The sequence below is a fragment of the Schistocerca cancellata genome, chromosome 1, assembly GCF_023864275.1.
Source record: "Schistocerca cancellata isolate TAMUIC-IGC-003103 chromosome 1, iqSchCanc2.1, whole genome shotgun sequence".
Classification (NCBI taxonomy): Eukaryota; Metazoa; Arthropoda; class Insecta; order Orthoptera; family Acrididae; genus Schistocerca; species Schistocerca cancellata.
The window spans coordinates 878,606,018-878,630,020 of NC_064626.1; the positions used below are offsets into that span (position 1 = coordinate 878,606,018).

Sequence of the window (24,003 nt, forward strand, 5' to 3'; positions counted from 1 at the left end):
ATTTCATATCCAATACTACATAACTTCTTTGAAAAATTTTGATATTCACAATAATAGCTCCTTCATTCAGTGAAAAGGCCCATTCAGATAAAAAAATTTGCATAATTTCAAATTAAGTGCATTATTAATTTTTATTAAATCACTGAGCAAACAACTAATTTACTGGTTGAACTTTAACTGATTGTGTGCTTTTCAAATTTTCAGTAGTTTCTGTAACAATGATAAAAATGTGCAACAGTAAATGAATGACTAGTCAATGCTTACAAAAGAATGAAACAATGTGTAATGTAAACACTCATATCAAAAGGTTAACCTCACTTATCATGCACAATGAGATATGTATTCAAAAATTATTATTTTTTCCAGTTTACATTATTTAAGGCACACTACATTTATCGAGAGCGCAATGTAAGAACAATGCTGAATCATTTTTTTTTTTTCAGCTACATGTAACATTCAGACATAAAACTATAGATTTATGTTCCTGAATGTGACTAACAGAATGAGTTTTTAAGTATCCTTCGATGCATAAGTGAGAACTTATTTAGCACCAATCACAGCAGTCTCTGATTCATAAAGAATTGGAAGCATCACCTGTAAGCCTCAACTTTGTTAGTGAATACCACAGACTCAAAGAAAACCACGCCTTATTAACAAAAACGAAGAAACCTTTTCTTTAAACAGAATACACTCCTTATACATGTTAATTTTCATTGAATATTTTGTTGCTTATTTTATGAAACTGAACACCAAGACTGTCACAATATCATGACTTATTTGAATGGTGCGCATTCTTAATATACATACAGATGAGAATAATTCTATTCCTGGACCTATAGCAGTGATACTCTCAATATAATTAACAACCTTGAAAAATCTGCATGTTCCATTATTGCTGTGGAAGCTGTATTCTCCAGGAGTATACAATTTTATTTTTGACACTCATTTTTAATGGAAAGGAATTACATTTTTTGAACTAACGGAAATACTTTTAACCATTTCCAGCACCAGGACTGTATGCTGTTATGAAGTGTTAAAAATGTGTGAAAACTATTATGGAATGTCAACTAATTGGATACAGTACAAAGTACCTACTCAGCAAAATAAGTTCACTACAATATTTACAAAAATACTATACTGCCATCGAAAGTTTAAAATTCAAACATTAAGCAACAGCCAAAAGAACTATAAAACTATAATTTTTCAGAATACCTAACAACTATATAAAAAAGATAAATCAGGTCTCTAGTCAGTACATGCTACTAATCACTAACATATTCACACTTCTTCAGGAAGAACTACTACTATGCATATGCAATGAAACAACTCTTTGGCTTTACACAGTAACACCAACAACTTCCTCAGAACACAGGCTGTAACTGTTAATAACCTGTCATTTAAACTTTATTCATTTAAAAAATAGTTTGTGGTGAGCATTTACAGAAAAAAAACCACCTGTGTGTAAAGTATCAGAATATTTTAGTGAAACCAATATGAGATTCTTCAAGTCTCAGAAATAAGATGTACAATGCGCGCACAATACGCATGTCTTCCTACAATGGTGTACATCAATCAAACACAATGGCTAGGAAATAAAAGCAGAACATTATGTAAATGGAAAAGATATGTATACGAAATAGTGTGTGACTGAATTTCAGTATATATCAACAATAGTAAAGAGCTACTATGAAATGGCAACCCTATTGTACGATTAGGTTTTCAGATAATTCAGTGAACATGATTACTATTCTTCTTCACTGAAAATCTTTTCTGCAAAGAAAAATCAAACAAAACTAGCTCAGAACTACTAAATTTATGGCAGACATTCAAATGAATTCAGGTAATAAATGTTTCACAGTAACTATCAAATTCATAACATTCTTATGCATGATGCGCTGTACTTCTATATTTTAAAAAATTGCTTTAATCATAAGGAAGCTTGACTTCTGTAGAAAATTTGTAGTTTCTCTAGCATGACGAATAATGAATGACTAGATATTTTATTAGAACATCAGTGACATGTAAATGCTCACCACTCTGTTTTTGTCCAATAGAATCACAAGTTTTTAATGTACAGACGTGAAATAAAAACTACTACTTATCAGTGCAGCTCAACAACAGATGATAACAGGTATGTAACAGCAATAATAATGTATCCTGAGTAGTCAGTTTCAACAACATCACCCAACCATAAATACAAGTTATAAATTTAGTGTACATTCTATAATAGAATCTTTCACCAATGGTACCTTTTTCAATCCCCAGTACCAAAACACCTAGTCATTGTTTGCATGACCATCATTAACAGAAAACAAAGAGAAACTACCTCTCTCATTACGAGAAAGGGAAAAATGATACAATTCACAAGTACAAAGCCATCTTAGGCACAATGCACATGTTTCACATTTTTCTCGACACCTCACAGGAATACTCAAATGCATTCTGATGTGGTATTACAAATAACAAGTATTGCTATTTAAGTCCACAGGTAACAACAAGAGAACAGATAAACGTATGCAACAAAGTTACAAAAAACCCATTTATATATAATTTCTTGTATTTTTAAAAAATAAAATACTGTATGCATTAGCCCAAAAGGTGTCTCACTGTACATAATGCATATATAACATTAACAATGTTTCTCAAATAGTAACAATAAAATCAGTAACAATTTACTGACTCCATCACACACGCACACACAAACTAGGCCACTTCCAGTTACTTGCCCCTGGGCACTATTTGACAGCTGCAGAGGATTCCAGCACAACACAATGCTTTGCACTTATGTTCTTGTATGGACAGACTATTTGTAACCCAGAAGAATGGTGTGCTGCAGCTTCTAGGAACACAGCTCCTAATAAATTTGTCACAGAGATACAAAAACAGAGCTGAGAGTTAACTCCTATGGCACTCTGGGATAAACTGAAAACTTACAGCTCTGATGTACACTTGTCATTTTCCACAAATGTATGTCAAGTACTGACAGTAGGCACACACACACATCACTTATTTCACTCTTCACTTTTTCCCCTTGCAGTTTTACACCTTTACCCTTGTCACTGGACTCTTAGTAATCTGCTCTGAAATCACTGCTCTTGTCTGTACACACGATGAATGCACTATGGCCTCACTAAGCCTTTTCAGCCTGTTTTCAACTTGATTTCACAACTTTTTTCTTTTCAGCATCCTTTATTACTTCTGAAAGAATCTCAGATTTTTCGTCCAAGAGTGCTGGAGAAGATTCCTTCAGCTGACGCTTCTCAATTTCAGCCTTGAAATTTTCGATGTCCTGCTGACTGCAAAAGAAATTGGGGCTATTAATAAGGAAATAAAGGACACACACCAGTAATGACAAAAAGAAGTACACAATGGGACATACAATAATCATCATATTATTAAGTAAACAAGTACAGAAAATCTTTACATTAACAGAGGATCACCTAATATCTGTAGTAACAAAAACAATAAGCAATAAAATATGCAAGGTTTGCATAAATAGTACACTTGTGATAGCAATAAACATTTAAGTACTGAAGACAAGCCATAGGTTAGTTATACAATTAATTTACATATCGTAAACATAAATCATAACAATAATGAAGTTCCAAGAGGTTAAAAGCATTATTAATACTGTAGAAGGTGATTTATTGCAGGCTAACATAAACAGATTGCTGCTAATCAAATTTATGATATACCCACCTAAATCTACAGGCTACATACATACTCTTCAAGCCACTCTTCAAGCCACCACACACCACATGGTGTACCACTGCTGTTCCACTCAAAAATGGAGCAAGGAAAAAAAATGACTTTCTATATGCCTCAGTATGAGCCATGAATTCCCATATCTAATCATTGTGGTTCTTACGTGAAACACACATCAGCTGCAGCAGCAGAATCAGTCCGCAGTCAGTCACAAAAGCAACTTATCTAAATTTTTGTCAACAGTGTTTTGTGACAAGAATTTCATCTTCCCTCCAGAGATTCCCATTTGAGTTCACGGATCATCTCTGTAGTACAATTTAAAGTCATATCTGCACGATACTCACATGCTGATCGAACCTACCATCACAACTCCAGCAGCACACCTCAGAATTGTTTTGATATCTTCCTTTAACATTACCTGGTGTGGCTCCCTAACACTCTAGCAGTACTCAACAATTGGTCGCTCTAGTGTTCTGTATGGGGTGCCCATTGTAAATGAGCTAAACTTTCCTAGAATTCTTCCAATAAACTGAAGTCGATCATTTGCCTTTCCTATTACTGATCTCACTTGCTCATTCCATTTCATATTACTTTGAAGCACTATGCCTAGATATTTAAATGACGTGGCTGTGCCAACCAACACACCACTAATATTGTATGTGAATGTTATCCTACTCATCTCCATTAAAATGTATTTTTTCTACATGTAGAGCAAACTGTCATGCATCACACAAATAGAAATTTTGTCCAGATCATCCTGCAGTCACTCAAAAACAGTACTTTCCAATACACAACATCACTGAACAGTTGTAAATTGCTGCTCACCCTATCCATCAGGTCATTTATGTGCAGATAACAAGAGTGGTCCCAACATGAGAGTTGGAAATTTTAACATTTTCTGATTCCCGTTCAAATTTCACATATTGTCCGTCATATATGGAACAACATTTATGAATTTCTGTCAACTTTCTGCCACATGCCATATCATTTTTTGTAGTTCCTGTTCCTTTACACAAGGGGTATTAATTTCAACGACAAATTTTTACTGTCATTTTCAACTTGCTTACCATCAGTCACCATTCGAATAAGTACATACGAGAGATATCTGAAAAGTAAACTCAGTTGAGCTATAAATGAAATACTGGACTGCTTAAAGCAAATTTATTGGAAAATATCTTGTATTATTTCTCTACGTAATCACCATTCGTGTACAACGGGTGAACAAAGGTATGGAAACACGAAAAACACAACACGTTACCATGCCTAATGTGGTATAGAACAACTGTTGCCATTCAAAACATCTTCCAGCCATCTCAGAATGGGTAAATACAGGTCCTGTATGGTTTCTGAGAGCATATTTTATCAGTTTTCCTGCAAACTAGTGCCAAATTCAGGTAATGATGATGGATGGATAGTGATCATACACCTTTCTCTCCTGTGGTGGCCAGAAGATATGCGACAATTCATTCTAACGCTCACAAAACCAATCCTAGACGATGCGAGCTGTGTGAATAGAGGCCCTTGTCGTCTTAGAAAACAGCATCATTGGTGATCAAACACAGTAACATGGGATGGACCCGATCAGCCAAAGTGATCGCATAATTGTCGGCAGCAATGCTACCTCACAGAATAACCGTGGGGATCATGGAATACCATGATGTGGCTGCCCAAATCATCACCAAACTTCCATCATGTTTCACACTTGGGACATAAACTCAGCCAGAAGTTGAAAACAGTGTGAAACAAGACTCATCCAATCAAATAACGTCCTTCCGTTGCTACACAGTCAAGGTTTTATGGCTTTGGCACCATATTGTCCTGTTACATGTGTTTGCACCAGTAATGAGTGGTTTTGGAATTCCAGCTAATCCTGCAATTCCCTGCTTATGGAGCTCCCTTTATGTTGTTTTGGTGTCCCTTTATGTTGTTTTGGTGCTGACAAGGTTTATGAATGCAACATTCAGTTCTGTTGTGACCTTTGCAGCTATTATCCCTCTTCAATGACTGTCCATCACGATCACTTAACAGAGTTTTGTCTGTGTTGTGACTCAGTGGATGATGATTTTTCCACCTTCCCTGTATGCGGTATACATCTTCAATATAGTGCATCTTGAAATAGCAAACCCTTCTGCTATCTTTGTTATGGAAGCATCCACCATAAGAGCATCAGAAATTTGCCCACCTTTGAATTCATTTAGCTCTGGCATAATGCACTCACAACTACAGAGGAAGCTCTTCAGACCATGAATGACAATATACTGAGAACATTGCACAGTTGATGTTTATGGGCAAATAAGACAGTGCAACCTGCAGGCTTAGCTAGCATCTGCATGTATGTTCAAGCAGGCATGAATGGCATACTATGTGTATGCTTTTATTTCCTACTGAGTTGACAAATCCTTCTTTATAAAATTCTGCCACAATAGATAGCAGCCACATCAAGGCAGCATGTAAGTTTTTTGTCAGAAGCAAAGCATTGGAACCTAAACCACTTTTGTACATGCTTGAAGAAGTAGAGATCTCTTTGAAGTAAATCTGGGCTGTACAGCACAATATAAGAAGTGTATCACTGAAATCAACAATAATTCTTTGTTTGCCAGGCAGTGCCAAGCAGTGTCACACAAAAACACTACACTGGCAATAAAAAAAAAACAGGGCCACTTTTTTGAATGACTGTCTTTTGAAAGTCCCACAGAAGTTTTTGAATTTTATCATGCTTTGGTGTTACATAAAACTGAGAAACAAGAATCATTTAGCAGAACAAAAAATTACAGCCACAATCTTCCTGGCTGACAGAGTCTGGCACGTTTTTATTTGTTATTTGTTGGGTGAAGTGCAGTGACACCATACCACGGATTGCTCTTTTAGCTTCGGAAACTCGGGTCTCATCCCATCAATTCTTCTTAGTTTATCATCTCTTTCTACACTGTAATGAGAAAGGAAGTCCAGGGAGTTACCTGTTGAATTTTATAGTTCTCAGAAAGGAGCTTTGGAACTCCATAAACATATGGCTTGCAGTACCCTAGCCATGTAGTCACAACAGTTTGCAACCTTCTCACTCTTTAATGACAAAATCAACACCTTACTTATTCACTCATCCTATTTCATCCATACACAGCATAAATTTTGTCCTGAATGTTAGCAGCTTTGAAATTTCTGCCACTAAATACTGTATTGGGGAACAGATTTCACATTTGGTATGCTCATTTTCAGCAGCCACTGTGGACGATCTAGAAGTATTGTGCCTTTCTTACTATCACAGTTCTAAGTACACTTACCCTACAGCACAAGTCAGTGTGCCAGTTGTTGACTGCTTACCATACTACATGAAAACTAAGCTTACTTTTCAGTTTGCCATTACAAAATGGTTCAAATAGCTCTGAGCACTATCGGACTTAACTTCTGAGGTCATCAGTCTCCTAGAACTTAAAACTACTTAAAGCTAACTAACCTAAGGACAACACACACATCCATGCCCGAGGCAGGATTCGAACCTGCAACCGTAGCGGTCACACGGTTCCAGACTGTAGTGCCTAGAACCGCTGGGCCACCCCGGCCAGCTTGCCATTACATTTTTACCCAGTTTTGAAAGCAGGTTACTGGTTCCATTTCCACATTTTCGATATGTAGAGAAGAACCAAAGAGCAGATGTGAACTTTATAAAGCATACATACAGGGGTGGTGGAGGGGGAGGATGAGAGAGAGAATTTCCAGTTTTACAAACCTGATCTGCACGAACAAAATTCCATTGATGACATTCAGCATATCAAGAACGCTGCCCATTGAAGGAGGTTGTATTTGTATTGGAGGCAATGTTGCCCCTGGTTTCCCCGTATAGATTTCGTTCATCTTTTTCTGTAACACCACAGCTTGAGATGTTAGGTGTCTAAGACAGTCCGAAGATTCTCGTGTCTTTTCATGTGATTCACCTAGCTGAAAGAAACAATTTTAAATTAAAATACATTGAAGGAAACTGGAGAAATTGAAAACTGGCTAACGAAAAAGTATCAGTTGCATCACATAATTCAATAATACGGTATTCTGAATTTAGTGAAGAATTTACCTATGTCTGTGTTACAACAGGAGCAAAGTGCTGGGGAAGCATTTACACAGTTCAAAGCATATCACATTAAAACCAACCAGAGTGAAGAAGGAAATGTTCTTATACAGTGCAAAGAAACTTGAAAAGTGCTCAACATTTCTATGAAACTAAGTACTACATATTTAAAGTGAGTAGTGATGTAGGTATGAAACTTCCATTTCTATGCACTCCCCAGTTTTCTTCACATTTATAAGATTTGAAAGTCAGTGACTGGATTTCACTTGCCTAAATCAGTGTGACGTAATTCCCAAGGAAACTCTAAACAACTGCCTTTGAAGTATAGAAGAATTCAGAGCACTTTTAAGAACAAAAATCTTTGTAATTGTAAAGTTGCTGGTTCAAATCTCACTAGCAGTAACCTTCTTGTAACTTCCATTGAAATTCCATATCCATACCAAATGAAATTGTCAATTAACAAATGTTGAATCACAATTTTGAATAAAAATGATAGCTTTTGATTTTTTATTATTAATTCCATGAAAATGTGAGTGCGGAATCATCATACTGAAAATAATTTTTTTTTATATATCCAGAGACTAAACAGTTCTATTGAAATCCCTTAAGTACAAACAAATTCAAAGAGTGTTGATCTGTAATGTCCCCTTCTTAGTTTCAATAATGTGAAAGTTTGCATCAGATATTAAGTCTGTTCATGGGTAGGAAACAGTTTTGAGGTTATGGGAGACCTATTGCAACAATTGTCAGAGCAGGATAGGGGACACATTAAACCAAGCAACATTCACCTAATAACCATAAGTTGCAAATGTTCCATTCTGCACACAAGAGCCATAAACAGCAGTCAGTCAACAACAAGTGAGAAGACATTTGTCCCATGGCAAGGGAGGGAACCAAGTTGGGTGTGTGTGTTAGTGCACTTCTGCTAGACTTATCAGCTATTACACAGTGCTATGCTAGTTGTCATTTATTGTATCACGCTGCAATAATGAACCATGTACAGTTATGTAAACAGTGAGTTAGCCAACATTCATAATGCTTACAGGGCAGTAAGGTGCTGCACTGTCGGGGTGAGAAGATGGTATGCTCAACATTTCTGAAACAGAAGACTACCAATACCCAAAAGATTTGCAACTGTACTAACATCTGAGAGAAGTGAGACTGCTTACATCCAGAAACCCCAATGCAGGATAGAAAACAATAGTGAGGACTTTGGATTTGATGATGATGATCTCTGCTATTTCAAAAAATAAAGCTTTCAATTAGCATTTGAATAATAGCCAACGTTAATCTCTACCACAAACACAGGGTTAATGCATGTTTACCAAAATTCAGTATGCACCATTGAAGAGTTTGTTACAATAATTTCTGAGACTGGGAAATATTCACAAAGGCAGTCTTGCTTTTTTATTTTAACATTTTCTGTGAAAAATATGATTTGCAAAAGTGAAAGTTTCATTTTAAAAGTAAGTTCTTGTTTCCTTTCCAAAAAGTGTCTCAATATTAGTTTGTAGTTATTAATCACCTTTTCAGGATGGAAGTTAATTATTGTTCTCCATTTATCAGCAAATATTAAAACACATGGGCTTTATGGCCAACAGATTTTTACTGTTATTGACATTGCACCTTATGGCACCTCATCTCAGGTTTGACTGCAGTGTTGTTTTTGCAGCACAGTTTATTATCAATAATGACAGTTATGGCATTGCCAGAACATCAACTATATCCATTATGGACTATGCTGTGAAAACCACCTGGCTGAACAGCTAATTAGTAATCAAGCTTCACTCAATAGACAAATCTAAAGTTGTAAAGTTTTGACATTGGAGCTTAAGGAATTAACTAGAGTTAATTCAACAGTATCTGCACTCTCTATCATAACACACATCTGTTAGTTAGCACACTTCTGTGCACTCACTGTTACTGCCCTGATTTTAGTGTTATAGCTTTCAACCTATGATTATCTGACTACCTGTGTTTAATTAGACATCACTATCACATTCTTACATAACTGTTGATGGTAACAGGAAGGCTACTGGTTGCGGAAGTTTGCACCTGGCTACAGTCTGGAAATGGTTTTTATTTTGGTGGACAGCAGCTTCAAGGTCATGCCTACATAAATAGTTGTGAAAAGGTTACAACGGATTTGGTGTATGATAAAACTGCTTTCACAGCTGGCCCCGTTCCTGGTAGGGTGAGTTAGACATATGACAAGACCAGAATACCATATGTTGGATGAGGCAGTAGTGTCATTCTGTACAGTATATGTACACGTTTATATGGATACATTTATAAATAGTAATGATGTGTGTGTTGTAGTTCAACCACCTATCCTCATCCACATCTCAGTAACGTAACACATTAACAAAAAGAAAGAATAAGTTTGAACTGAACTACGGTTTTGTTAGTACTGGATCATCATACCTGTTGCTTGTAGATTGCATATGTCTCCTTTTCATTGTTTAGGGCAGATCGAAAGTCACCCATGCAGCTCTGTGTACGAGCCACCAAATGGTAACTGACAGCAACCTTTAGGGACTTCGGGCCATAGTACCGGATATTGAGTGCTAAAGCCTTCTCCAAGAATCGTAATGAAAGTTCATACTCCCCTACAGCATGCAAGATCAGGCTGATGTTGCTCTGCAAAAGAGACCGAGAACTAAATGTCACAACAGGTAATTTCAATTTCTTAATGAATTTTAAATAGAACACTGATACATAAACAATTTGAATGAATGTATTTGTCTCAAATATTTTTCTTTGTAAAATAAACTGTTAGAAAGCATTTCAGATATAAAACTTTAATGTGAAATTAAAGAAAAATACGTTGAAATATACTGACAAGTCACCACACTTATAATTCCTGAAACCAGAAATGGAATACCTTGTGTTTAATATCCCTATATTCTTTGCTTTCAGTTTTATAAAAATTTATGTTCTTTGCAAGTTTTGAACAGATTTCCTTCATATATTTTGATATATTATGTATCTTTGACACAGAAGATGAATTTTTGTAACATATTTAGTTACTGCTGTCAACAGAAATGGAAATTTAATGATAGCAAATAAACAGCTGCTACAAAGGCAAACTGTAATTGTTGGTTTAACGATAGCAGCACAGCAATGAGAACTAGATCCTCTATCCATACGATGTATCATTCTGCTTTTGACCTCTCTGACGGAGATATAACTGAAGACCTCTGAAATAGTTGACATGGATGTCTAACACTTGGTTTGTGTCGTAAGTTCACTGCTTTTAGCAAAATACTTTCTTCTCCATGCCATAACATTATAGCAAGGCATTCGTCTTCATGGATGACAATTTGATTGTGTGTGTCTGCAACTTAAAGAGTCATCTTTATGTTAACTCACACTAACTTTTCCTACTTTCATGGTTAAATTTTATTTTGCATAATCTGAAAAATAAAAGGTCAAAAACTATTTCCTTTGTGATAAGTAATATACTTTCAACACCAAAAAAATTGTAATCTGGCAGATTCTGAAAATTGGGTGGGACACATATACCCCATGTACCTAATTAGAGCCACATTTTCATGTAACCTAGGATTTTCAGAGTGAAGTTTTTAATTTCAGAAAAAATTTATCAGGGTGGAAATTATGGAAAAAAAGTGTAACAAATCAGTAGCAAAACAGATTTGTCCTCTTGACAATGTAGAACATGAAATATCACACACAAGTTTTCAACATAACATTTGAAGATGGCTTTGACACATCACACACCAGTTTTTCTACATTCTCCAACCCCTGGAGGCTTATGGTTCTTTCACGAGTTCAAGCATGGTGCCCATGGAGCCCTCAGCTATTGCAGCCCATTCTTACTTCCCAGACTGCATTTTCTTCCCTATACCTCCCCTCCTTCCCCCCTGTCAGTATTCTTAATTATTTCACCCTGGCTATCCACCTCTCCACTTCTAAATTCTCTTTCTGTAATGTGACCCATTTTGGGAAGAACTCCCTCTCTTGCATCTACAGTGTGAATTCCTATCCCTCCTTCCTTGTGAATTCCTCTCTCCCCTTCCTTCCCTCCCATAGCCCCCTCCACCCTGATAAGTCACCAGCATGTGCAGCCAGTCTTTGTGGTGGGGCTGTTATGTACCCATTTGACTGAGCCCCCTAACAACACAGGGATCACCTGATACCCAAGCTGTTGCCTCCTCCACGTATGTCTAGGAGTGGTTGCTTGTCATTCCGGAATATCGGAACCCCACAGCAACGGCTGCCATGCCAGTCGGCCCTTGCTGTAGCTGGGTGGCACCCATGCGGAGAGCCCCTCATCGAATTGGGTGGTATCAGGATATATGCTTTGCACATGAGGCATATCACACTCCAAAAATTTGGCCGTTCTCCTATGGCCATTTCTTCAAAGTGGTAAGTGATCATGGAGTGCTGTTCTTGTGACCCTGTGGCCTTCCTTTCCCTGGTTACACCCTGGGATGAGGGGCAGGCTCGCTGGCTGGGGAACAAAACGCTTTCCACATTACCTGGTCTGTACTATGATGGACAGGGGTACGTTCACCACCGCAAAGCCATTATTTTTTGTTGAAAATATTGAAGGGGGACAAGTTTGGTGAAATGGAAACTCTCAGTAAGATGCAGTCGGGTCCCCTATTTAACAGAACTACTTTTCCCAACCAATCTGCAGCTCTTTGTTCTTGGGATCATCTTGGTGATATCCTGGAGTCCATTACATTTCATCATTCTTTGAATATGGTCCATGGAGTCATTTTAAGAGAGACCTCATCCTTCAAAGTAATGATGAACTCTGGGCCAATCAGGAACGATGGGGCTTTCATTTTGTTCAGCATGTGCAGACAGGTCATAAAGGACAACTGCACCAATACTGACACCTTCATTCTGACTTTCAAGGGAGATACCCTCACAGAGAAAATCTACGTCATGTATTATTGGTGTGATGTGAAGCCATCCATCCCGCCACCCATGAGGTGCTTTTGGAGCTTGCGTTTCGGGCACATGTCTTTCAGATGTACGGCGGACCCCCTCTGTGGTGACTGTGTACACCCACTTCAGGAAGGGATCCACCATGTTCCACCACCTGTGTGTGTAAATTGTCACGACTGTCACTCTCCATGCTCATCAGACTGCCCAGCTTATAAGAAAGAAAAGAAGATACAAGAATATAACTCCCTGGATTGTTTATCTGACATTGAGGCTCCTCAGAATTAGACCAACTTCGTCCTGTTCAATGATTTCTAATTTTTCCTCTGTTATATCCTTTCCCCCTCCTCCCTCTTCCTTACCACAGTCCTGTCCCTCTCTCCTCCCCCCTTCCCCTGCGGTTCCCATGCCCTCCTCTCAGGGTGCTGCTACCCCTCCTCAGGCAAAGAAGTAACCCCCTCTTCTTGGGTGACTGCTGGTGATTGGACTCCCTCCCAAGACTCCTTCCCCAGCATCTTTCAGCCCCACAGCCTTCTACCCCAATTTGCTACGCACAACTCTTTCGGTTCTGGATCTTGCAAAACCCTGCTCTCCCTCTGTTCCCTAACCTCCTCAACCTAGGAAAGAGAAGAAGAAAAAACAGAGGTCCCAGGACAAGCTTCCCCACCCCAGTGCCTCCGGATATGCTACCTATGCTGTCTCAACCTGAGCCTGAAATCCTGTTCTGGATGCTACCCCACTCTCGTCAGTGACAGATGGCAACACAACGGCCTGAGTGGCTCTAGCCCATTTGCCTCCCATTTGGATATCCGCACCACGATTCTTCAATGGAACTGTAATGGGGCACTGCCATCACCTCCAAGAGCTGCAATACCTTATTGCCATTTACTCGTCACCTCGAGTCATTGTCCAGGAACTTCGTTTTACTGATGTTCACTCACCGACCCTTCAAGAGTCCCGTGCTTTCTGTCGGAACCGGGTTGGCTCTTTGAGGGCTACCAGCGGCGTCTCCATGTTGGTCCATATAGATATTGTTAGTACATGGATTCCACTTCGTACTCCATTGGAAGCAGTTGCTGTTCAAGTCCATTTGGACTCTGCTGTCACAGTTTGCAAATTCTATTTCCTTCCTAACAGGTCACCTACATCTGCTGCCTAAGTGCCTTCCCTCAGCAACTCCCACTTCTCTCCTCCTCGGAGATATGCCCATCACCCTTTGTATGGCAGTGCTGCTTCATCTAGTCAGGGGCTCCTCATTGACCACTTTTTGTTGACTACAACCTGTGCCTTCTTAAGGATGGTTCCCCTACTCATTTTAGTGCCATATATGGTTCTTTTCCTGCCATTGAATCTTTCACTCACATCCCCTCCCCTTCTTCCTTCCTTACACTGGTCGACCACTTCCCATTCATTCTCTCATTCCCATATCACCTCGCTCTGACCAGGTCACCTCGTTGGGCTCTCCATTATGCTGATTGGTCTCTAAATACCTCCAAGATCATGTTTCCATCTTGATTGCCTGGTTGTATTGATGAAGTCACATATATTTGTCTGACAAAATAATCCGTACTGCTGGCATTTCTGTTCCATGCTCAACAGGCTCCATTCGCCATCGGCCATTCCCATGGTGGAGCATGGCCATTGCCACCGCTATCTGTGATCATCACCACAACTTGCAATTCTTAAGTGGTACCTGTCCTCTGCTGGTCTTATTACCTTTAAGTATCTTCTTGCCAAAGCCCGTTCCTTAATCAAACAGAGCAAACGGGTGTGTTGGCAACACTGTCTCCTCTCTAGGTTCTTCTGTTTCTTCGTCACAGGTGTGATTTTCAGAGGCTGTCTTCCATTCCAGGCCTTACCCTTACAGGTAGCCTTTCTACCCATCTCCTCCAGGTGTTTAAGCATATTTGGTTCCAAGGCACTTTCCCCTTTCACTGGAGAGAGAGAATCGTGGTTCCTTTCCTTAAGCCTGGCAAGGATCCATCATCCCTTGATAGTTATCAGCCAGTCATCCTAACCAATGTCCCCTCCAAGTACCTAGAATGGATGGTGGCTTCCGGCTCAATTGGGTCCTTGAATCTTGGGATCTTTTATCTCCTTACCAGTGTGGCTTTCAGAAGGGACAGTGTCTGATCGATCATCTACTTTGATTGGAAACTGTGGTTTGGCACACCTTTTCTCAATGGCACCATCTTGCCACAGTTTTCTTAGATCTTTGTAAGCCCTAAAACGTTGCTTGACGCCATGATGTCCTCCTTACACTCCATGAGTGGGGTCTTCGGGGGCCCCTCCCAATTTTTATTCGCCAGTTCCTGTTCCATCAGTCATTCACAGTTTGAGTTGGTACCATTCTCAGCTCTCTGCAGACCCAGGAGAATGGTGTTCCACAGGGCTCCATACTGTGTGTCCTTTTCTAATCGCTATTAAGGGACTTTGGGACTCTGCCAGACTGTTGGTCACCCCTGGTTTGTATGTGGATGATTTCTGTATTTGGGCTAGCTCCCACTCACTGGCCTCTGCAGGACAACAGCTCCAGGATGTCACCTGACATACTTGCACATGGACCCCACTCACGTGGCTTTCAGTTCTCTCCCTTTAAGTTGAGAGTGGTGCATTTCTGTTGCTGTACTGTGGTCCATCCTGACCCAGATTGCTGCCTCGATGCCCACTACCTTACTGTAGTCCTCCAGTTTCGTTTCTTAGTTGTTCTTTTTGACAACAAGCTTACTTGGTTGCCCCCACATCCGTCATCGGAAGGTTGGCTGTTCTTGTAAACTCAATGTTCTTCGCTTCCTTGCACACACACCTCTTGGGGCGTGGACCGTTCGGCCATTCTCTGTCTTTACTGAGCATTAGTTCTGTCTCATCTGGACTATGGTTGTCAAATTTAGGGATCAACCACCCCTTCAATGCTGTACCTCTTTGACCCGGTTCACCATTGTGGTATCCATTTAGCCCTGTCAATAGTCTTCTGGCTGATGCTGGGATCCCTCCCCTTTTGATTCAGCAGTCCCAGCTCCTGGTTTCCTATGCAGTCACTATCTGTTTTCACAGTTTCACACCATCACGCACCTCCTGCCCAGCCTTCAATGGGTTTACCAGTTGGACTCCCCCACTACTTTCCACTGTGACTTCCATCTTCCCTCCTTATCCTCTTCCCCACATCCCCTCCCCAAGTCTCTTACAATCAAATATTACTGTCTAATGAACACTTCTTTTTGTGACAGTCCAGTAACTATACATTTTGTCATTATTCTATGTGTGTATGCCTATGCTTGTGCCACTGTCATCTGATCTGCTACCACTCTGACAGTCGTCGGAGTCTTTGGAGACACTCCTCACCTGTGTCCATTGCCATCTGCACTCTCACCATGCAATTTCTCTTTATGAAGTGCTGTAGATATTCTGTCTGCACAGTTGTTCTTGAGATTGGTCTCAAAGTGATTTTGTTGTGTCACTGGTTAGTCATCTTTCCTGTGACTATCAATAACAGTATAGAAATGTGTGTTTAGGGATCTCCTCCTCTCTCAAAAGCCACAACCAGCCTCTTGACCTAGGTTTATGTGCAGCAAATGCATGAGGTACAGGCCAAAGTCAATTAAGAATTGAACTATTCCCCAGCTGGAATTGACACGTTTCATCCTCAACTGCTCCCTGATGTTGGAGAAAAACACATATACCCTACACACCTTGTTGCAATTGCCCCACCATCTTTGCCAGGAATTTACATTATGTTTCAAACTCTCTCAAGGTCTATATTTCCTTCCCCTAAGAAGTCTCTCACTAGGTCTGGTCTAGCCCTTTCCAGCAGTTATGTTGCTTTATGATACTTAATAGTTATGTCTATTGGGTCTGCCCCAAGCACCACATACAGGGTCTGTACTGATGTAGTGCTGAAAGCCCCCTATAGATGCAGCACCACACTCCTCTATCTGCGCTTTACCACCACAGTATTAGCCACACTGCAGAGTCAATGTCCCTGTATGCTGGCAGCAAAATCTCTCTCTCTCTCTCTCTCTCTCTCTCTCTCTCTCTCTCTCTCACACACACACACACACACACACACACACACACACACACACACACACACACACACACACACTTCCTTTTCATCCTTGTATGCATGGTTAGTGGTTTGTCTGCTGATGTTATTGCTTATTGGCATTATATCAATACCTCGAAATGTTTATAAATCTACAAAATCTGCAAGACTGTCAGCCACTACAGTACAGTAATCCAAATAATTTTTCCAAAAACTGACATAACAAGAACAGAGAAATCAAAGTGACATCTTAAAAAAAATAATGGGACCTCATTGATGGCGATAACATCTCCTCAGCACTGCAAAGATGTGATAACTAACAAACAGTGGTAAGTTGTTTACAGGCCTCTGCAATTTTAAGGAGATGTTATTGCTATTATCGACATCATTTTCATGTGTACAAAAGCTTGAAAGCAGTTAGAAATTAAGTTACTGATGCTTCCAAACAAACAACAAATTATTGAAGGTGTCATTTTGATTTCTCTGTTCTTGTTATGACAGGTTCTGGAGGAAGTACTTGGATGACTGTATCTTTAGAGGCTGGTAGGTATGCAGATTTTTGAGGTTATAAGCATTTGCAGATACAGATTTATGGTGTGGAAAACCTCTGGGATATCAGACAACAAGGTTATTTCAGAACCCATGTCTTGCTACTTTTCCTGTATTTTACACCTTACTGGTTCTTTCTGCTCTAACCCTTTTTCTGTTCCACCAGAAAAAGGAGCCCTGTATCTGAAAGTTAGCAATTGCATCTTTCCACGTGTTTCCATTTGTTGCCACTTTAAGGGGCATATTATCTTAATAGTATTTATTTAATGAAAATCTTTCCAGTGATCACCTTCTATGCTGTCTGCATAGTCATAAATACTAAATAAATAAAAAAAAAGTATGTTTTACTTACATCAAGTAGTGCAATTTCGGGGTGGTTCTCGCCACAAACAAGCAGTGCCAGGTACCGTGCTCTATATAGGAGTTTCAGTGCAGTGCTCACTTGACTGTTAGCAAAACAGTATAGAGCAAGATGTGTCTGGAACAAAAACAAATGGATCATTTACTGACCCACTGACACACACACACACACACACACACACACACACACACACACACACAATAATTTTCCTCTATTTTTATTTTTTTACTGTATTTTGTAACTTTTTTTAATTACAGTGAAAATTTTGTTTACATGTTAAAAATAAATAGAAAAAGAAATGGAATATAAAACATATAATATGGCATCTCACTACTGATTACCAATTTTATTGTTCATTAATGAGACACCAGGCTTATGGTATCGTCATCATCATCATCATCATCATCATCATCATCATCATCATCATCATCAACACCATAGTCATAGTCAGTGCTCTAAAGCATATTGTGGTAAATGGTAAACTAACAGCAACAAAAATACAGTCATCCGAGTTCTGCGATATGAAATAAGCATTCATTTCAAAGTTTGTGAAGATAATTATATTTATAATGAAGATATTATTTTAATACTAATTTAACACTATTGCTGTATTACAATACTAGAAATAATTAAAAAAAATTAAAAACGGCCAGGTCTTCTGAAAAGAGAAGCCTGTAAGGTTATCACAACCACTGAACAATCTTTAACACTGTAACATTCTCTAAAAGATAATATATCCCACAGATCTGCTATTTGAAAAAGCCAATGAAGCACTAGCAGATGTTTACAAATGGTTTACAGGGAACAGAGTAACTCTCAACATTAAGAAAACAAACAGCATGTGCTTTGGAATAAACAAGAAGTACGAGTCCATAAATTTAAAACTACACAACACTTCAATAGCAGATGTAACTAACACTAAATTCCTAGGACTGTACATCGACAGCCAACTAAAATGGAATGAACATGTCATGATTATCTCAAACAGGGTCTCCACAGCATGCTACGCACTTAGAGTTCTTGCACCAGTATGCAGTGACATCTGTGTAATGTCAGCTTACTTTGGTTATGTGCATGCCGTCCTTAGGTACAGAATAATCATTTGGGGAAATAGTACCCAGAATCTACAAAAAGTTTTCAGATTAAAAGAGAGAGACCTGAAATAATAATAACCAAATGCAGTAAATGGGCTCATTGCAAAGAATTATTTAAAAACCTGGGCATTTTGACTGTTCCTTGCGAGTTTATTTTTCAGACCATAATGTATACCAGAAAAAATCTGGACAATTATAGCTTGAAGCTAAAAGCTCGGGAACAGTCTTGATTATTGAGGCACGATAATCAATAAGCTGCCACAGAATATAAAATAATTAGCAGTACGTATTATTTTTTTACAAAAAACTTTAAAACAGTTTTTGCAAGGCCATTGTTTCTACACTTTGGACGAGTATCTTAAATGAATACCAAAGAATTGTTGGGAACACCTAACATAAGTTATACCTGACGACATATTTTTCCCCCATTCATGTATTATGTATTTATGTCTGCTGTCTGCAGCACTTTGTATTTGTGTATGTTAGTTCTAAGTCAAAATACCTATGCTTATTAAATAATGTATATGGCATTTGTTAAGAAAATATTTAGACTTCATACCATAATTTGTACATTCACTGACGACATCCATAGAATGTACATTGTCTAAGGATGGATAAATAAATAAATAAAAATAAACTACTGACACAAAAATATCTCATGAAGGTCAGACAGATGATAAAATGCCGAAAACAACGGGACAGAAACAAACTTAATAGAACAGAAACTAACCACGTCTTAAGTTTTACTTGATATTTCACACCAAACATCAGTAGCAGTCATTCTGCCATCGTAGTAGAATGGACATTTATGCAATCTATCAAGAGACAATATATTGTTATATACAGATATATTTTATCATAAGAAGGTTTGCTGGACTGGACAACCTCTCGTCTACCTGCAGATTATTAATGGGTAGCTGTATTTTTCCTTCCTTTCTTTTTTTTATTTACACTGGACCAAGAGAGTGGGCTGTTTTTTGTTGGTTGGCTGTCCTCAATTCATGTCTTTGCTTGTTTATTGTTTGCTATGGTTGAATCTCCATTATCACAAAATTTTTGCTAATTGGGCTCTTTTCCATTCTTGCACACAGTCTTGTCCTCTCTTTGTTGCCATCCTCTATTTTGTCCAACTGTTCTTTTTTATTTCTATTTCTCCCCTCTCTGGCATTACATATTTTTCCTTGGTGGAATATAAATTTAATAAGTAAAAACAACAAACCACTAAATAGTTGAGGAGTTGAGTTGAGTTGACATTCCCTTGTTATGTGTGGTGTAAAACATATCCACTGTTCGTACTGCAAATCCTGACTCCTTATTGTGCACACTTACTTATGTCCATCTATTTCACTTTCATCTCTGCCTTATTAACAGTATGAATCTCTTCTCCCCCCCCCCCCCCCTCCTCCTCCATCATCACCTTTCTAGTTTTGACCATGTGAGGAACATGTTAATTTGAATCAGTTCTTTTTCTTCTGCTCTTAATTCAGCATTCTTTTATTCTCCAGCTTCAGCATCTTGTATCCATGCTGTTTTTGCACTTAGCACGTAGTCTAATTTTGTCCTGCAAACCTACAGCAAACTCTTATTTTGCATTGGGTACATTATTATTCTTTTAAGTAATGCCAAACCAATGTGCTGAGGATTAATGTAAGCAAGTTACTTTCATTATTTTCATCATCTTAAAATGCTATACATGTTTTATTGAATATTTATTATTAGTAAATCTTAGGCAGCTGTGGTATGTTAAAAGTAGAAGTGACAGGATATTATAAGAAGTGCTCAAATGAAAAGGTTTGAAATGTCATAACAACCAAGCTTGTTGAAATTTGTGGAAGAATGTGTCATCACCACCCCCTAAAAAGTAATTCAAAGCTGTGCCCTCAGCAGACAAGATATTTTCTATGTCTGAGGTACAATACCCATTGAATTCCTCAATCGCGGAAAACCCTTAACGCCTACAGTACCAGTGTAGGGGTACTTTATGTCCACCTTTAAAAATTTTTTAATCCAGTCAGGTATTTTATATTTTAAATTATGAAAAAATATTTATTGTTTTTAATGAATTCTTCTACCAAATTTCATGTGTGTTTTAAATTATTCAGTTGAATTCAAAACAATTTAAGTCTCAATAGTAAGTATCACAGTCTCCAATGAAAGAGATATTGAATATTTCAAGGTTCAGGGTCTTCCTTACACATTAGTATGTCTTTGAAAAGTATGCTGAGAGTAAAAGTCAGCAACAGTGAATGAAACTTATTTTTAATTTTTCTTTTTGGGGTGGTCAAAGTAAATAGTACACGACATAGGAAGTGCATTAATATTGCTATAAGTGTGCTAAAAGGTATTTATAGGTTCTGGACACCTCTTTAAAAAAGTATGTTGTCCATAGCCTACGTAAGTCCACAAAGGGCAAACGGCCTGTGTTGCTAATGGAGGGAGTGATTCTGCTGCACAATAACCCATGTCTCCAAGGTTGCACAACATGTAATGGCCAATTTCAAGTGGGGGCAGCTTTGGCACCCGTCCTGCAGCCCGAACATGTCACCCAGTGACTTCCATGTGTTAGGTCTGCTAAACACATCTAAAAGCTAAGCACTTCAACAATGGACTGAAGGACACAGCAAAGGACTGGCTCCTGTCAGAGCCACAGGAATTATGGAACAAGGACTAGTTCAGCTCATGAAACAGTGGGATAGTTGTGCTTTGGCCTCTGGTGACTACTTCAATTATACTCCCAGTGTTTCACACCTTTTCTTTTGAACACTGCTCATATATCTGAGAGGGGCATTGGAAGAAAGAAGAAACTGTGAAAAATTGCCCCCCCCCCCCCCCAAAGAAATCCAATTAATGGAAAGTGTGAAAGTTCTCCTAATGAATACAGCACGTAAGAGTTTGAAAACCAAGAGTTTCATTTTCTGTTTCCCTTCTTAATTTATGTTTATATTTCTACATCTGCCAGCACTAGTAAGTTTACTTCTGTTCAAGTAGAAGGTGTGGTTCTATCTCAAAAAGAGAGAATGTTCCATCTTTACTTCCTGTTTTATTATTGTATACTAGTGAAGGTTTTGATATTGTGGTGAATTCGTAATCCTGACCAAGAGTAATATCAATTAACTGATCACAATCTAAATGGGGAGATAAACTAATATAGTGTGATACTAACTTATCTGGAAACAAGCCTTAAATTAAAATGACGTGGTGTCAGAATACTCGGACCTCTGACATTTCTCCACCCCATTCCCATACAAGAATTAGCTCTGTCCTCAGACTGGTCAGCTGGTCTTAACATGCCGTCAGTCTTAGTCTTACTAAATGCACATATGTAAAGGAAAACAATCTTTGTTGTACAAAGAAAGATAATGTCCATGATAATTCAGCCAATTTTGGCTGTTTCTAATGATCAGGTAAGAATACCCATTTTATAACTAAGTATACTCACATATTCTGTAATGGTGTAAGGGTGGTCAATGCCATTGACCCTCTCCGACATAAGAACAGCTTTCTGTTGGTAAGCCATTGCTTCAGCATGCTCACCCATTATGTAGTTCAGGCGTGCAAGCATACGTAAACACTGCGCAATTTCAGGGTGCATAGCTCCATACACATTATTGAGCAAATTGAGAGCCTCACTTATTAGTTCATACCCATCTTTTAAGTATCCTTGCTGAATCTTTGTCTGGCCAGTAGTGTAAAAGTTGTAAGCATCAGTTGCCTAAAAGATAAAAAGGATAAATAATGAATGCAAGGTATGTACAGTTCCCTCTCTCTTTAAGAACAATGAATGTGTGGCATTTTACACAGTGGTCAATATTTAGGCAACACAAACCAAAGGAAAAGCTGATGTCAGAGCAGCACACATACCAAACTGCCAAACATACAAACTAGAAAGTTATCTAATACAATATTCTTCAGTGCAACAGAACTGTGCAGACATTCTTTGATAAAGTAGGATTACTGGTTTAACAGAAAACTATTTAATTAATGCCTATGTTGCTGTGGTCTTCAGTCTGAAGATTGATTCAGTGCAGCTCTCCACACTAGTCTATCCTGTTCACATATCATCATGTCTGCATAATACAGCAACCTTCCATTTGAACCTGCCTACTGCTTTCAAATCACCTGTTTCCCTTTATAATTTTTACTCTCCATGCTATGCTCCATAACCAAGATGCTGATTATTTTAAGCAAAAAAAAAAAAAAAATGGATGAGTAGGTGTACTGCAAAAAACTTTTCAAAACAATACATCAACAAAAATAATCAATTTTTGAAAATATAATTGGTTAGACAAAAGTTCTGCTCACCAAGTTGCAGCAAGAGAAAACACACAGAAGTTAATGAAATGTGCAAGCTTTGGAAACCTGTGGCTCCTCCTCCTGGCAGAAGGACTGAGGGGACAAAAGAGGGATGAAGGAAAAGGACTGGCAAGGTTCAGAAAATGGGAAAATTACAGGAAAGTTGTCCAGAACCCCAGGTCAGGGGAGAGGTGCTGGATGGGATGAGAAGAAAAGACTTACTGTTGGGGAATGCACAGGATCAGATTTGAAAACCTGAAAGCTTAAACATTGAAGATGGGGCAATAAGCAAGATAGAGCTTGCTAACAAAACAGTGCAAGAGCTAGTAAGAATGGAAAGCTAAGGGCATAATACATAGTGGAAGTGGAAAAATGGACAGTTCAGAAAATAAAAGATATAGAAAACCAAAACAGAGGAATAGTTATTGAGAAGGAATGTTGAGACTGAAGATATTAACATAAATTAAGCACAAGTGGGTGGTAAGAAACAAGGACATGTTGGAACACCAGTTCGCACCTTCAGAATTCTGAGAAACTGTGGCAGAGGGAAGAACCCAGATGGGATGTGTGGTGAAACAGGCACGGAGTTCATGATTGTCATCTTGTAGAGGATGTTCTGCAACAGGATATTTTGTGTTGCCAGTACACATCCTCTGTCTTTGTCCATTCAACCAAAATGATAATTTGGTAGTAGTCATACCATTGAAGATTGTAGAAAGCTGAATGGTGTTTACATACAGCTGTACAGCTGCTACATAAGATGTGTCGTTTCGCATATGGCTCTCCCTTTCATAGTATACTTATTGTCAATTATAGGACTGGTGTAAGTGGTGGTAGGAGGGTGCGTAGGGCACATCTTAAAGCAGTAATGGTCACAGGGGTTGGAGCTATAGTGTAGGAGTGGGCAGAAGGAACATAGGGTTCTGACCACAATATGTTTGTGGGTGAGAAGGGGGGGGGGGGGAGGGGGGCGGATGAAGAGCTA

The 24,003-nt window shown here is 38.7% G+C and overlaps 1 protein-coding gene across 1 annotated transcript in view; it reads right to left on the reverse strand.

Annotated features, from left to right (window-relative positions):
- Window positions 1-390: 390 nt before the first annotated feature.
- The window catches only part of LOC126190416 (clustered mitochondria protein homolog), a 352,064-nt gene continuing 328,451 nt past the window's right edge, over window positions 391-24,003 (reverse strand). The window contains 5 exon segments of the mRNA XM_049931019.1: window positions 391-3,296; window positions 7,430-7,638; window positions 10,187-10,402; window positions 17,623-17,748; window positions 22,165-22,437. Of these exon segments, the coding sequence (XP_049786976.1) occupies window positions 3,152-3,296; window positions 7,430-7,638; window positions 10,187-10,402; window positions 17,623-17,748; window positions 22,165-22,437 (969 nt within the window). The 3' untranslated portion in view covers window positions 391-3,151.